General features: G+C 37.3%; 1 protein-coding gene across 3 annotated transcripts in view; it reads right to left on the bottom strand.

Moving 5' to 3' along the window:
- CB1H4orf17 (chromosome B1 C4orf17 homolog) overlaps positions 1-16,564 on the bottom strand; it is a 53,724-nt gene that overhangs the window by 18,640 nt on the left and 18,520 nt on the right. For all 3 annotated transcript variants that reach the window (XM_060654572.3, XM_060654571.3, XM_060654573.2), the window contains exons 2-4: positions 15,890-16,108; positions 8,722-8,931; positions 6,117-6,181 (exon numbers count right to left, since the gene is read on the bottom strand). In XM_060654572.3, the coding sequence (XP_060510555.1) occupies positions 6,117-6,181; positions 8,722-8,931; positions 15,890-16,016 (402 nt within the window). In that variant the 5' untranslated portion in view covers positions 16,017-16,108. The remainder of the gene's footprint in view (positions 1-6,116; positions 6,182-8,721; positions 8,932-15,889; positions 16,109-16,564) is intronic.

The following is a 16,564-nucleotide window of genomic DNA, read 5'->3' as shown; positions in this document are numbered from 1 at the left end:
GGGAAATACAAATCAAAACCACACTCAGATACCACCTCACGCCAGTCAGAGTGGCCAAAATGAAGAAATCAGGAGACTATAGATGCTGGAGAGGATGTGGAGAAACAGGAACCCTCTTGCACTGTTGGTGGGAATGCAAATTGGTGCAGCCGCTCTGGAAAGCAGTGTGGAGGTTCCTCAGAAAATTAAAAATAGACCTACCCTATGACCCAGCAATAGCACTGCTAGGAATTTATCCAAGGGATACAGGAGTACTGATGCATAGGGGCACCTGTACCCCAATGTTTATAGCGGCACTCTCAACAATAGCCAAATTATGGAAAGAGCCTAAATGTCCATCAACTGATGAATGGATAAAGAAATTGTGGTTTATATACACAATGGAATACTACGTGGCAATGAGAAAAAATGAAATATGGCCTTTTGTAGCAACATGGATGGAACTGGAGAGTGTGATGCTAAGTGAAATAAGCCATACAGAGAAAGACAGATACCATATGGTTTCACTCTTATGCGGATCCTGAGAAACATAACAGAAACCCATGGGGGAGGGGAAGGAAAAAAAAAAAAAAAAAAAGAGGTTAGAGTGGGAGAGAGCCAAAGCATTAGAGACTGTTAAAAACTGAGAACAAACTGAGGGTTGATGGGGGGTGGGAGGGAGGGCAGGGTGGGAGGGAGGGCAGGGTGGGTGATGGGTATTGAGGAGGGCACCTTTTGGGATGAGCACTGGGTGTTGTATGGAAACCAATTTGACAGTAAATTTCATATATTAAAAAATAAAAAAAAAAAAATCTAATTATCAAATATTTTCATTTAGATACAGAACACATAGTGAGATATTATTTACTTTTGGTGAAGCCATTTTAAGCCCTTGGTTTCAACCCTTGGTTAAACAACAAGATAATAATTTTTAAATGTTTGATGTGTAACCTTTACTTATCTAGCTGCTCCAGATAACAACAAACTGATACCACATGAGATTTTCCGTTAAGTTAGGAAGATTTCTCTTTCATGACAGGAAGAAGACACTCAAAAGATTTCATGCAGTGTCTGTGAAGACACTACATGTTGTGAACTGCTGTCTCCTTGCTCTGCTGAACAGCAACTGAGAGCTAGAGAATTAGAGGTCAACTAAATTACTTCCCTTGATTAACTGGAAGAGGAAATAGAAAGGCTATTTTCTTGTTCTGGGAAGTAAATGTACTCTGAAATTTAGAATTTTTTAAAAAGGTTAGAAGAGCTTTAAGTTCAAGAAGAGTTATAGAAGCCTTAGATCTGTGTGCTTATTCTAAGAAAGGCTTTTAACCTTCAGAAGTGAGTGATATTTCAGACACAAAGACGCAAGTGGCTGAATATGCCAACAACTGGGAACTGTGATGATTGGAATTGATAGAACAATATTGAACTATTGACATTTAGTGAAAGTAAAGCTATACCATATGTAGATGCATTCTTCTGTTAAAGTTTATTATATAAAAAGACTTCTTGTTTTAGGGAATAACAATATATATTTTTTTGGGTTCAACTCTCCCACTGGACACAACTAAAAAGGCAGATTAAAATAAAAAAAAAATTAAAGCTGTCAAGGAGTGAATAAAGTAGGAATTAATAGGCCAACATAAAGGGCAAGTGAGAAGCCTGAGTTGTAGGGAGTACAGTAGCCATTTGTGGCCTGAGGTCATTGTCAGATCCTGAAGAGTGAAAACTTTTCTTGTGACAGCTTAAAAGGTCCTGAAAGCCTGAAAGACAAGACTCAAAGCTCAGGACCCAAATAAGGGCCAACACAGGACTACACCCTGAAGGTAAAGGTGACCTAGAAGTGCAATGGTCCTTGAAGAAATACAACCTGAGATCAAGCTTTGAACTTCATTTAAGTTGGTCTAGGGTGGTAAGGCGTCTGGGTTCCTATAGAGGCAAGCACCAAGTTCTCTTTGGAAAAAAGTCCTTTTGTCATAAGCTTCAGATTCCTACAAATAACTTTCATACATAATATCCAGCAGCTAAGTAATGAGGCAAAAAGAAATTATAGTGCAAATTAGAAAAAATTTTAAATTAATGCTGATAGCAAAAATTACAAAAGCAGTGAAAGCAGTCCTCAGAGAGGAATTTATAGCTAAAATATATATATCAGAAAGACCAAAGGTGTCAGATAAAGAACAATAAAATAAAGTACATGTATGGAAAGAAGGAAAAGGTAACATAAATTAACAAAATGGAAAAGAAAGATACAACATAGAGGATCTACAAAACCCCCCAAATTAATTCTTTGATATACTAATAAAATTGATAAACTTCTGTTGAAAAATGAAGACATAGATTAACAAAACTGAAAGGTAAAAGGGTACATCTTACAGATGTTGCATATATTTAAAATATAATATAAGGTTATTATGTATACCATTATCAATAAATCTGAATGTTTCAATGCAATGAATAATTTCATAACCAAAATCACTTCAAGAAGAAATAGAAACCCTGAATAGTTCTATAATGAAATAGATTTCAAATCAAAGAATGTTATGAGGATTTAAATTAGTAATGTTATAGTGATAAAAGGGTCATTTGATCAAAAGGACATAACAAACCCAGATAGTTATACTTCTAATAAGAGAGCTTCAAAATACAGGATTAAAACCTGATATAAGTACTGTGTGCTAACCAATTGTGCCACTGGGACTCCAAAAAAAACCTGATATGCATTAAAAGAGAAATATAGAAATCCACAACTATAGTCAGGGATTTCAACACCTCTTTCTCAATAAGTGATAGAGAAAAGCAGACAGCTAAATCAGTAAGGCTGTCAAAGACCTGAATGAGAGTATCAACCAACATAACTGATACTTATATTACAGTCTACCCAACAACAGCAGAGTGAGCATTCTTTTTATGGGTACATGGAAAATTGAGCAAGATTGACCATATTCTTGACCATATAACAAGTTTCAATAAATTTAAAAAGTTTCAAAGTATACAAAGTATACTCTCTCACCACAATGGAATTAAATTAGAAATCAATCACATAAAGATATCTGTGACATCTCCAAATATTTGGAAATTAAATAACATAATTTTAAGTAACCAATAGGGAATAAATTAAAAAGGAAATTAGGAAGTATTTTAAACAGATTGAAAATGAAAACTCAACATTGTAAAATTTGGGGTATACAGCCAAAGCACTGTTTATTAAAAAAATTATATTAATACATGCTCATATTAGAAAGGAAAAATGTCTGAAATCAATGACCTAAGCTTTCATCTTATATAAAGACACAAATAAAAAATCAATAAAATAAACAAAAAATCAAAATAAGTATCATCAACAAAATGAAAAGCTTATTCTCTTTAAAAATTTTTTAAAAATGTTTTATTTTATTTTTGAGAGAGAGAAACAGCATGAGTGAGGGAGGGGAGAAAGAGGGAGACACAGAATCTGAAACAGGCTCCAGGCTCTGAGCTGTCAGCACAGAGCCCGACGCGGGGCTCGAACTCACAAACTGTGAGATCATAACCCGAGCTGAAGTCAGACGCCTAACTGACTGAGCCACCTAGGTGTCCCAAAAGTTTCTTCTTTTTTTTCATAATTTTTTTTTGTAAAAAGCTTCTTTAAGAAAAGAACTTTCTTTTTGTAAAAAAGCTTCTTTAAGAAAATCAATAAAACTAACAAATCTAGCTAGATACATCAGGAAAAAAAGAAAACACAAATTCCCAGTGTCAGGAATGAGACACAAAACATCTCTACTGATCATAGAATCATTAAAAGGATATGTTATGAATGACCTCATATCAGTAAATTCAAAACTTAGATGAAACGGACGAATTCTATGAACAATATAAACCACCAAAACTCACTAAAGAAACAGATAACCTGAATGGTCTAAATCTGTGAAAATAAGAAACTGAATTTGTAGTTAAAAATCTTGACTCAAAGAAAACTCCAGGCCCAGATGGCTTCACTGATGAATTCTACAAAACTTCTAAGGAAGAAATAACACCAATTCTACATTAAATCTCCCAGAATTTTAAAGAGAAGTTCCCAACTTATTCTAGGAAGCCAGTATATGCTCTATCAAAACCAGAAAAGACATTACAAGTAAACTACAAAATTGTATTCCTTATGAACATAGCCACAAGAATGTTAAACAATGTTTTATGAAATTAAATATATAAAAAGGTAACACATCATGACCAACTGAGTTTTTTTCCCCCCCAGAAATGCCAGGGTAGTTTAACATTTGGAAGTTAACCAAAACAATTCACCATATTAACGGATTAAAAAAGAAAAATATGATCATCTCAAATAGATGCAGAGAAAACATTTGACAAAATCCAATTCCTATTTCTGATAAAAGCTTCAGGACACTAGAAATGGAAAAGAACTTCCTCAGCCATATAAAGGGCATCTGTAAATAAAGTAAACTGACATCATATTCAATGGTGAAAATATAAGCTTTTCTCCTATGATTAGGTGCAAGACATGGTTATCTGCTTTCATCACTTCTACTCAACATTGGGCTAGAGGTTAGTCTTTGCAATAAGACACAACAGAGAGATAAACATCATGTGGATTTGAAACTATGATAGGGGCGCCTGGGTGGCGCAGTCGGTTAAGCGTCCGACTTCAGCCAGGTCACGATCTTGCGGTCCGTGAGTTCGAGCCCGCATCAGGCTCTGGGCTGATGGCTCGGAGCCTGGAGCCTGTTTCCGATTCTGTGTCTCCCTCTCTCTCTGCCCCTCCCCCGTTCATGCTCTGTCTCTCTCTGTCCCAAAAGTAAATGAAACTATGATAGAAAAATTTTAAATTTGGGTTTCATCAAACTTCTAAATTTTGGTTCTTCAAAAGTCACTGTTACAAAAAAAAGTAACCATCAGACTAGAAGAAACATTTACAAAATATATATGTGACAAGAGAATTTTTACCTAAAATATATAAAGAACCTTTAAAACTTCATAATAAAAAGTCCAGCAACCCAATTTACAATGTGGGCAAAGATTTGAACACACATTTCTCATAAAAATGCCATATAGGGATGGTAAGTAAGAACATGAAAAGATATCAACCTCACTAGTCATCAGGGAAATGCAAATTAAAACTACAATGAGATACCATTGGCTAATGAGATACCATTAGCCACTAGATTGGCTAAAATTATAAAATACTAACTATACTAAGTGTTGGCAGGATGTGGAGGAAAAGAAACATACACTGCTGGCAGGAATGTAAAATCGTAAAACCACTTTGGAAAAACACATTGGCAATTTCTTAAAAATTTTAACCTACACCTGCTATAAGACCCAATCATTCCACTTCTATGTATTTACCCAAGAGAAAAGAAAATATATATCCATACAAAGACGAGTACACAAATATTCATACAAGCTTCAGCAAAAATTGGAAACAAACTAAATGTCCATCAACGGGTGAACACGTATACAAATTGTGGGATACCCATACAGTTGAATATTTCTCAGCAATAAAAAGGAATGAATTACTGATGAACATAACAACATGGATGAATCTTAAAATATTGATGCTGAGTTAAAGAAACCATTTTTTTGTCTTTATTTAAATTCCAGTTAGTTAACATACGGTATAACATTAGTTTCAGGTGTACAATATAGTGATTCAACACTTCCATAATCACCTGGCACTCATCACAACATATGCACTCCTTAATCCCCATCTCCTTTTTAACCAACCCCCACCCATCAGTTTGTTCTTTAGAGTTAAGAGTCTGAAGAAACCATATTTAAAAAAATAACTCATTATATGATTTCATTATATAAAAGCCTAAAACATTGCATGCTAATTTTGAGCAACAGCAGATAAATATTTGCATGTGGGAGGGCCAGGGCTGGGGTTTTGAGAAAACCTGTGGGAGTGGTTAGTATGTTCATTCTCTTGATTTCAGTGGTGGCTTCCCAGATGTGGATATATATTTGTCAAAATTCATCAAATTGTATACTCTAAATATGTGTATTTTATATTGTGTTAATTACACCTAAATGAAGCTTAAAGATACTATGAAATGTGCCTTTTCAGAAAGTTATGTGAAGAGAAGGAGAGGAAATGACAGAAGTCAAATTAAATAGGTAACTGTAAATAGTTGTTTCTTTACCTTTTTAATTGCTAAGGGATTCTCACTGGAAGTTTTGAAGCACTCCCTGATTTTTCTGCAGGGCTCTGAAATGATGACGCAGAAATATATATTTAGATCAAACAGAAAAAAATTCTACCACATAACATATACATCAGTTGCTGAAATAAATGAGAGTATATCTGGATTTTAATTAAAGTCAACTCAGGGATCTGTTGAAAAACTTGCAGGCAGAGTTATACCAGAATAACATAATAAAAGCATATTAAGGGGTGCCTGGGTGGCTCAGTCGGTTGAGTGTCCGACTTCGGCTCAGATCATGATCTCACGGTTCATGAGTTCAGGCCCCACATCAGGCTCTGTGATGACAGCTCAGAACCTGAAGCCTGCTTTGGATTCTGTGTCTCCCTCTCTCTCTGCCCCTTCCCCATATGCGCTCTGTCTCTCTCTGCCTGTCAAAAATAAAAAAAAAACTAATAAAAAATTTTTTAAAGCATATTGATATTTACAAAACTAATTCAATGCCCAGGAAGATGATATAAAGAAAGACTAGAAGAATTTTCTTGATCTGGGTAAACTAATTTTTAAAAGTGCACATTTCATATAAAACATGTTTTTCTCTGTTTCCTGTCCATATAGCTGTCACTTTTCCTAATTAAAGAGATTATAGGTGTGCTGTTTGCCCTGTGGCCACAAGCAGAGGATGTGTATTGAGTTATAATTACATTTTTAATTATATTTCTTATTTCATCAGTCTCTCAACCTTACACATTTCATAGCATCATCTAACTAAATCACTTTAAACCATTTAAATATTTGCTTAATTTCATTTTGCATTAATTTAAATAAAGCTATATTCTCTGTAAATAATGCTATCATTTTACATAGTCAACAGAAACAATTTCTTAAAAGATGCAAAGATTTTGTGCATATTCCCAACAGTAACTGAATTCGTTAGTTCTAGCTGAAGAGAGAAAACCATTGTAAAGTTACCTCTCCAGAAGAGAACAGGAAGTAGGAAGAACAAAGTTATGGGTGGTGGTCTATTAAGGTAGTGGTCACTTCGGGGAAACAGAAACCACTCTATTTTAAGCAAAAATGTAAATAAGACAGGGAATGCGGTATTTGCAACATCACTGGAAGGGCTGGAGCAGTGAACTCTGGCGTTGACCCTCACAAATCACTTCAAGAACGTCTTGCACCTGGCCCGCCAGGGGGCACAGCCTTTATGGGGGAAGGGGAGTCAGGATGCCACTGACACTTGAGTTGCTGTCACATCACTGAGGCTAAAGATGAGGCACTGGAACATGCTGCAATCTGAAAGCCACCGTATCTGCTGACTTGGCATCTGACACCCATAAATCCAGCATCTGAACACTGGGATATTGTAGCAGGAAAACCCCATGTCTCCAGTCATGCTTGAGAGCAGACAGCAACCAAAACGATGACCTTAGCCCCACATCTGAAATATACATCTGATCAGGTGGCAACACTTAACTCCCATTAGGGGACTCTTGCAAACCTAACTGTTAAGTTTCTGGGTTTTATGGTATAGGAAGGAACACCCGACAGTAGGTGGAATGTGTGGGCTTTATTCTCTACTGCTAGTGGAAAGGAAGAGGAACTCTTTGAAAGGATGAAATGAGTTAGCAAGCGTGAAGACCTTAGAATGGAATCACATAGGAAGTACTCTACTAATGATGCCTCTTATTGTAGCTTTTTGAAAGACAATATTATTTTACCGCACTATACCAAAACAATCTCAGGTGCCCTGAAACTTTTAATAATGGCAGGTAACTGTACAGGACAAGAGAAGGAGAACTGGAAGCAATTTCCAATACCCAGAGTTCCTTCTATTTTACCTAGCCCTTTAGATTTTGCCATGCTGTGCTTTTTAAAATATGATAGTGCAGGATGTACAACACTGTGATTTGATATATGTATATATTGCAAAATGATCACCACAGTTAAGTGTAGTTAACTATCACCTTGCAAAATTATCAATATTTTTCTTGTGCTGAAAAAATTTACATCTACTTTCATAACTTCCAAATATACAAGACAGTATTGTGAACTAGAGTCATCATGGTGTTCTGTTGATTAATCCCTTTTCATTTCAATTCAATAAACATTATTTAATTAATTAAAAATTTTTTTACTGAAGATCAAACGCTGTACTGGGACCTGGGGAGATACCAAGGATACCAGAAACACAGAAGGGAATAAGCCTGGTCCCTGACCTTCAGGAGCTGGCCATCCAGCAGGGAGAAATGTAAACATGTAATTCCATCCCTACTGCATTTCCCTGACTCACTTTTTGTCTGCAGTAGGTTCCCTATCATGTTGGGTAAACATTCATTTTCAGTATCTCTTAAGCTACTTTTGTTGGAATTAGAGACTAGAACCACACCAAATATGTCTTGGGCTACTGAAATGAGATTAGAAGAGTAAAAAAATTTTATAATGAATAACCTGTTTCACAGTGAGAAATCACTGCAGCTATGTTGGCTGCTATATTTTAAAATCGCTGCAGTTATATTAGCAATCATACAGACTATCCCCCCTACCACCTCTGGTTGTTTGCAGGAGACCTCAGGAAAGATTTCATTAGTCGCAAGGGACTCACCAGAATGAGGCCGAGGGGGCATTTTGATATGGTTTGGGGCCGGTGTGACTTCTCTGACAGGACTCTCCAGGGTCGCGGTGCTGGGTGGGTAACCGCATTTGGCAAATGGTGTCTCATCCTTCTCTAAGTGGTTGAACTGGCCAACACCCCACAATGTTCCCAATGAGTTCTCATCATCATTCACAGTACAGATGGGAATGTTATTCAAACCTAGTTGAGTAAGGATAAAAAGACCAAAAAAAACCAGATTAGGTTTCTGGCAGGTTTTCTCTGAATGATCAGTAATTTCCCAATTCTATATTAAGTGTATATAAGATGTCAGACTCCAAATCATATGAATGAATGCTAGGTGGATATTCTTTGAAAGTCAGTGTAGCAAATTATGTTAGCAATACATGCTTCCTTGAAATGTTCTACCATCTCGTTAGCCTTGAGAACCAGGCTCACATCTTTGATCTTAGTCGGAGAGTCAAGTGGAATAGATCTGCCTCTATCCCAGACAGACGCCTCATTTCCCAAGTTTTGATAATGACCAAGCGGGATTATGTTAGCCCTTTTCATGAACAGTACATTTAGACGTTTGAAAGCATCCAAAACGTCTCAATATAATAAGGCCTCCTAAAAGACATACACTGGCTCTTTTTTCGTACTGGCAAAAGATATAGACAGCTGTATAAGCTAGGAACAGGAGGCAGGAGGAGGTAGATTATGAGCGAGGTAAGGAAGGAAAAAGCAGTGCAAAGCAAACTCCTTCCTCATGTCCAAGGCTTCTAGGCTCCTTCACTCTCCTGTAACAGCTATTTGCTTCTGGGTCATATATCGAGTTATAGACATATCTTCTTTTCGGTATAAACACTATGTCATGACGTGTTGGACAGTTTAGGAAATGAGGGTGTATAGGACATTGCTCGATGTTAATCCGTGAATTATGAGAGATCGTAATAGGCAGCTGTCTTGTTTCCAAGAAGTTGCACAAGAAGCTTCTGGATAGTGTTGTTTTTTTGTTTTTTGTTTTGGTTTTTGTGCCCATTTTCTTCTAAATTTCCTTCTAGTACTATCAGTCCCCCTTCTTACCTATCTGCTCAAATGACATCATAAAGGTCTTTGCTGAAACCCCTGTCTGAAATGCACCCCCTCACACTCTGTTCCGTTATGCCTTTTTATTTTTCTCATAGCATTTGTCCCTTGTCATATCTGTTTGCACATTGCTGGGCTGAGCTGTCCTAGAGTGTAAGCTTCATGAAAGCATGGATTTTGTGTGTTTGGTTTGCTACTCTATTCCCAGTGTCTAGAATAGTGCCTGGCACAAAGTAGGTGCTCTATGATTATTTATCAAATGAATGAATAACACAGCCAAATATAAAGCTTTTATTTAGTCTGATACTTAGAACTTTACTGATAGTAACTGGTTCCATATAGAAATGAGAATAACATTTTTAAAGATAGCATCACATCTTACCATTTTATCTTAAACACCTGAGATAGTGATTGGCCCAGGTGTATGGTGAAAAACTGCCTACCAAATGAAATAAATAAAAGATTAACATGAAGACAAATCAAGGGGAAAATCCTTATTTTCTCTGCTATCTCCTTTAATTAAAAAATGGTGATACATAATACGAAAGAATTCAGATTCTATCTATCCAACAGTTGGGAAAGAACTACCGAGAAATGTAGAAAGTGGAAGGGCACTAAAGTGGTTTCAGAGTCAAATGGGACAATATTAAATGATTTAAAGCTAGTCAGGGAAATGTAAAACCCAACCCAGCAGTGAAGAAGATTAAGACAACATTGGTGGGAGTTTCATTAACTGCTTTGAATATACAGGAGAATTAGGTTATGGAGTTTTGGGCCTAGGAATGACCAGCTCCCCCTATAGGGCATCAAATTTCTGTTACCTTTGTAATTATGAGGGACTCACCTTGTGGGAGAGTGTCACCAGAAGATTCAAATATCACATTCCTATCTAATTTTCTAATATGCAGCCCCAGTTTAATGAGAACATATTCTCATTTTATCTCTTTGTCCAAGGTAATTGTTTCCTTAGTTGATGAGTGTGCTCTAATATTGGGTTAAGTTAAATTTTAAATGTTAAAACAAAAAGGTTTAGAATTGTTATTTTAAAATTTGATTTAAAAATAACAAGTAACTGCAATAATCTTTATTGTGTACAAAACTTTCCACCAAAGATGCCAAAAATATTTACTATCAGCATAGCTGGTGTTGTAAAAGTATTCGTATTCCATTTCATTTCACACCCTCCTCTCCAGGCCAAGGATGACCCAACCTCCACAGACCAGCAGGGGAGTGGGGGTGTGGTCTGTTTTTCCTCCACGTTGCTCTTCCACTCTCCCTTCCCCACTCACTGCTTCCAGCTCCTCTGGAGTTGGGGTGGAAGATGAAGGAATGGTTAAAGGGACACAGAGTCTTACTTGCTGAATGGTTTTAATTTAGTGTTGAGGCATCTATGAAAGTGGATCTGTGAGACAGAGAAGAAATGCTGGCTCTTTCTCTCATGAGGCATTTTTGTGGGTTCTTTGGAGACCCTTGGTTGAGGAAATCTCTGATACTGTTCAGTCATGGATAATGTACCTACCAGAAAATTATTAACATCTCTTCCTTCCCACCTTCACACCAGGCAAAATGTCACCAGCCTCTTTTGGCTGGAGTTGTCCTATTATAGTGGTTAGTCCTCTTGGGCTGGGTACCTGTAAGACAGTTCTTGACCAGCTTCCTCCTAAGTGTCCACTCTAGCCCACAGGAAACAAGGCCCTTTGCCTAGTCTTCTGTGGGAGAGCAACTTAATCCCAGTCTTTGTGCCACTGACATAGCTAGCTTCAGGCAGCTCCAGTTGGCTCTTGTCTTTAGATTTTAGAAGAGAATCAGACACCATTCTCTGTCTTCCATAGCATAGAAGATACAGAACAAGTTCACCCCAAGAATAGTCTCCCCATATTCCACTGCAGAAACAGTACAGGGCAGACCAGGAACAGCACAGGCAAGGATCTTGCTAGCCAGTGAGATCTCAGTCTCCTCTCTAGACCCTCCGTTCTCCTTAAATGGTCCCCTGGGAAAGCCCTGAAGGTACCGGTGAAGGCAGCTACTACTGTTCATCATGGAGGGGAGGGGGAGTACACAGCACCCCAAAGACTCTTGTCAAAGAAATCCTCACTCTCTTTCCTTTTCATGAACTTTTACTCTTCTCTAAAGCAAAAGAGCCTGGAGATAGGCTACCATGGTAGAGCGAGTTTTTAAATCACCTCTTAGCAAGTCATGCACAAATGATCTTGAAATTTGGCTTTAGCCAAAGTTCTGGAAACAAGAAAAGTCTCATTTAATCCCATGACTAAATATAATGCTTTTTTTCTATGCAGTAGTGACACTCAAATTTCTTTGGCTGTTGTGTCCTTTGTTCAAGCACATTTTACTCCATGTTTGTCTTCTGCCCAGATTTCTAAGACTCCAGAACACAGCTCAAAAACCTCTGCCAAGCAAATGTAAGATTTTAATATCCTCAGGTCTATAAATTCAAACTTTCTCTATTCTATGTGATAGAAGAGGTTGTAGAGATCACTAGTTTGTAAATTAAATGAAAAATTTTCGTCTCTTACATGCATTTACCTTTCTATGGATGACCCCATTTACTGTTCCCTCTTTCTTTAAAATCACTTCTTTCCATTTTCAGAGACAACATTTTTTCAACCCAGCATCTCTGCCCTTTCTTTTCAGTCTCTTTCTCTGGATTTTCTGTGTCTATACATCCCTGTGTTTTTCAGGGTTTTTTGGCATTTCTTTGCTTTCTTGAGCAATAACATTATAGTTTTAACCTACATGTTCCTGCTTTTCAAATCTACTTTATAGACTCATCCAGTCCTTAGGCTCCAAGTCCTTATATCCGTTTCTCTACTTGGTCATTTGCTCCTGAATGTTCCATTGGCACATCGAGTACAACATGTTTGATATGAAGCTTTTAATCTTACCTCCTATATATGTTCTTCCTCCCATATGCTCAAGACTAATAGTTGGTCCACTATCCACCCAATCAACCAAGCTAAAAAAACTGGTAGTAATTCTAGACTTGTTATTCCATTCCCAAATCCAATAAAGGTCCAACTCCTACTAATTGTTGCTCCTTAATGTTTATCCTATGTATCTCTCAATCAAATCTCCGTGAAATGCATTCTTGATACTCCTCCAGTAATTTTCCTATCTCTGTATTACACCTCAACTTTCACCATAGAATTGCACATAACACACTGTATTATAATTATTTCCTTCTATTTATATCTCCTCCAAACTACACTGTGAGCAGAAACTGGCTTGTGTTGTGTTGTTAGCAGAGTGCCTATATGTATCACAAATAGAGACTTTAACTTGACATTTCTTAGACTGAACAAACTTTTTAAAAAAATTTTTTTTAAATGTTTATTTATTTCTGAGACAGAGATAGAGCATGAGTGGGGGAGGGGCAGAGAGAAAGGGAGACACAGAATCTAAAGCAGGCTCCAGGCTCTAAGCTGTCAGCACAGAGCCCGTCATGGGGTTCGAACTCACAAACCGTGAGATCATGACCTGAGCCAAAGTCGGTTGCTCAGCCGACTGAGCCACCCAGGCGTCCCTGAACAAACATACTGATGATTTAATTTTTAAAAGATTTATCACTGATAATAACATTAGATCTCAACAGACTAGAACATTTGAATATTGGTAAAATGGACTATAAGAATTATCTTTGGCGTAAAACTAGTGAAACTAGTTGTAGTGTCCTTTTACTCAGTATGGGCTCAAAGCACTGGCTGTTAACGGCCAAAACAAAGCAGTTTGCTGCTCTCCTCTTTCTCATCCAACTCCAGTTACTAGGCTTTCTAGAATTTGCATGGATATCCTTGAAAGATTTCCAATAAAATTTTCTATTCAATTGAACATATATTTATATATGAACATATATTACTATCAGCAAGGCTTTGTGGTAGGCATTGTAGGGTGTTTGAAGGCATAAAACTCCATCCCTTGCCTACCAACAGTTTTATGCTGTAATTATAGGTATAAGATATTCAAGGCAGAATGTGAAATAACATATACAAGAATTATATATTATATATCAAGTATCTGAAAGTCAGAAAAAATATTACACTCAATTTGGTAGTATTTGCCTTCATAGAAAAAAAGTTCCAATTAAATGCAATGGTTTTCTCATGTGGATTTTGAAAAACTCTTTCATCAGATTTTGCCACAACAATAGATTTCGAGGTCATCTATGACTTCTATTGTAATATCTGTTTGCTTTCTCTTGGCTTTCATTTTCCTGATCTTCTCTAGGAATTTGTCTTTGATGATCATCCCCAGCCATTCTCATTGAATCTTGGTTTATCTCATAACCTTCTGATGTTTTGTTTTTTTTTTTTTTTCCTCTGTGCTTCTCACCTAAGCTTTTCCTCTTGCTCTGCCCCAAAGTTCAGCCTTCACTTCTCTGCTTACTCTGCCCTGGCCCATTCTCTATCCCTTTCACTTTGATGACTAAGTCCATCTTTTAACTTATCTCCCAACCCCTCGTTAGGCCCCTGCTCCTCTTCCACTTTCTATAATACAGCTAGAATGATTTTTTAAAGAATGAAATCACTTGCTCAAGGACACACAACTAGATAGCTGAGGTAGAACATGAACTCTGTTTAAAAATCTATGAGAGGCTCTAAATTTTACCTGGGTATAATTTAAGCTCCCTTCTTTCCTTACACAAAAATTTACCTAGCACCTCCCATGTGGCAGCCACTCTTTGGGAAATTGAAATAAGTGGTGAGTAAAACAGATATGTCTTCTGTTTTCAAGGAGCTCACAAATTAGCGGAAGGTATTTGATCATAATCAAATAAAAATATTTAGTCACGAGCTGCAATGACTGTGGAGGGGCATCTACCCAAAACCATGCTTTCAGAATGCGCACACTCATCTGTCCACCTGACAGATGTGTCAGCTACTGATAGCTCATGCTGAGTCCCTTCTGGGAATTGCTTCCAGCTGAAGATAGTTCTCATGCACGATGGGAACTTGACCAATGAGTGTTTGGTGGGGGTTACAAAGGCCTTACCCCCTTTCCTCAAGTTGAGATACCTCTACAAAGCCATCCATGGCTCCTTATGGGGCTGACTGAGACCTCTACTGTATCTGTATCACAGCTCAAGTTCTGCTAAATCCTGCTTCCCTTGACTCCTATACATGTTGTTCCTGAGAGCAGCCCCAATAAATCTCCTTCAAACAGTTCTCCATACTACAGTCTATTTCCAGAGAACCTGACTTAAGACAATTGCTGTGATAGAATACTATGAGAATATAACATAAGGAAATTTAATTTAGATTGAGGATATGGAGCCCAGAATGTCTCTTTTAAGTTACATTTCAAGAAACTTGAAAAATGAGAAACAGCAAGTAATAAGGGAATTTTTGGCAAGAGGAAATAGTATGAGTGAAAATCCAGAGGTTGGAAAAGTCTTATTACGTGTTCAAGGAACTTACGCAAGTCCAGTGTGGTTTATGTACAGTGAAGACGGGTGGGTAGGTATTGATAGGAAATGAGTCAAAAGAGGCAGAGGCCACATACATCATAGGAAACATTTTAGTCTATGTCAAGATAGTCATTATCTTAAGTGCATGTGAAGTCTCTGAAGGATTTTGAGTAGGATATTTAAGCAGTTAAATTTACATTTTAATATGATCTTTCTTGTTGTTCTTAGGAGAGTGGATTGGATGAGGGCAGGGGTGGAAGTAGAGCAGTTAGAAGGCTGCAAATTGCAAAAGTAGTAGTCAGACCAAGGGATAAGAATGGCCTAGAATGGAGCTAGAACCATGGCCATGGGGAGAAGTAGCTTACTTTGCAAAATATTTAGAAAAAAAAGTGATGAGATCAAGGGAAGTATTGCAAGAGGAGAGGAAGGAAGTTCAAGAAGGGACCAAATTTATAGTCCCTTTCCCAACCAAGGGTTAATGCCTGGCACAGAGGATGCCTGTAAGCCTCTGCTCTAACTCCAATGCTGGCATCTGGTCTTAATGTTCAAAACCTGGGCCTCCCTATTGGTTACATATTTTGAACAGTATCCCTGTGCTTACCCACCAGAATCATCAAGTAGCCCAAATGTTGAGAAAGGGAAACATTCTAGGACCTTGAGTCACCTTACCTTTGATGTGGCACACCCTTCTGGGATGAGGGGTGTGCCGGACTAGAAAACAACCTCCATTTCTAGCCATAATATGGCTGCATTTGCTCTCAAACTGAGGAGCAGACACTGGGGACTTGAGGCTCATGTTCTCAGGATGTTGGTTTGCCCCTCTCCACTGTTGCCACAAAATGTCTTGGGGTTCTACCTGGTAATCTCACTTCCAGAGGTGCTCTGACCCTGAAATTATAAAATGACAATCATTCTGATGAGGGGTTCTTGACATTTCTTACACATCAAATATTTCTTCATTGCTTGCACTGCTGAGTTGTTTCCCTTGTCAAAGCAATGTGAGGCTATTATACTTTCAGATTAAATTTTTGTAAACATTGAAATGAATTCGGGTATGGGTGGAAGCAAAGAATTTTTCCCTGGAAAATTCAAAACATTTGTGAGAAGCTTAAAATACACTCTATATTTAATTACATTTAAGGTCACTTTGTTAGCTTACCAACATAAAAATAACAGGTTATCAATTTTGATATAGTAAATGAAAATGATAGCTTTAAAATACAATACCCACAAATGTGCTTTACATGAATACACCTTTCATATTATGATATAATATACATATGAAGACCTTTCATATTATACTTTAAGAAAACCAGTTTGTTTGTTTGTTAAGTAGGCTTCACC

The sequence above is a fragment of the Panthera onca genome, chromosome B1, assembly GCF_046562875.1.
Source record: "Panthera onca isolate mPanOnc1 chromosome B1, mPanOnc1 haplotype 2, whole genome shotgun sequence".
NCBI lineage: Eukaryota > Metazoa > Chordata > Mammalia > Carnivora > Felidae > Panthera > Panthera onca.
This window is presented reverse-complemented; position numbering and strand designations above follow the sequence as displayed.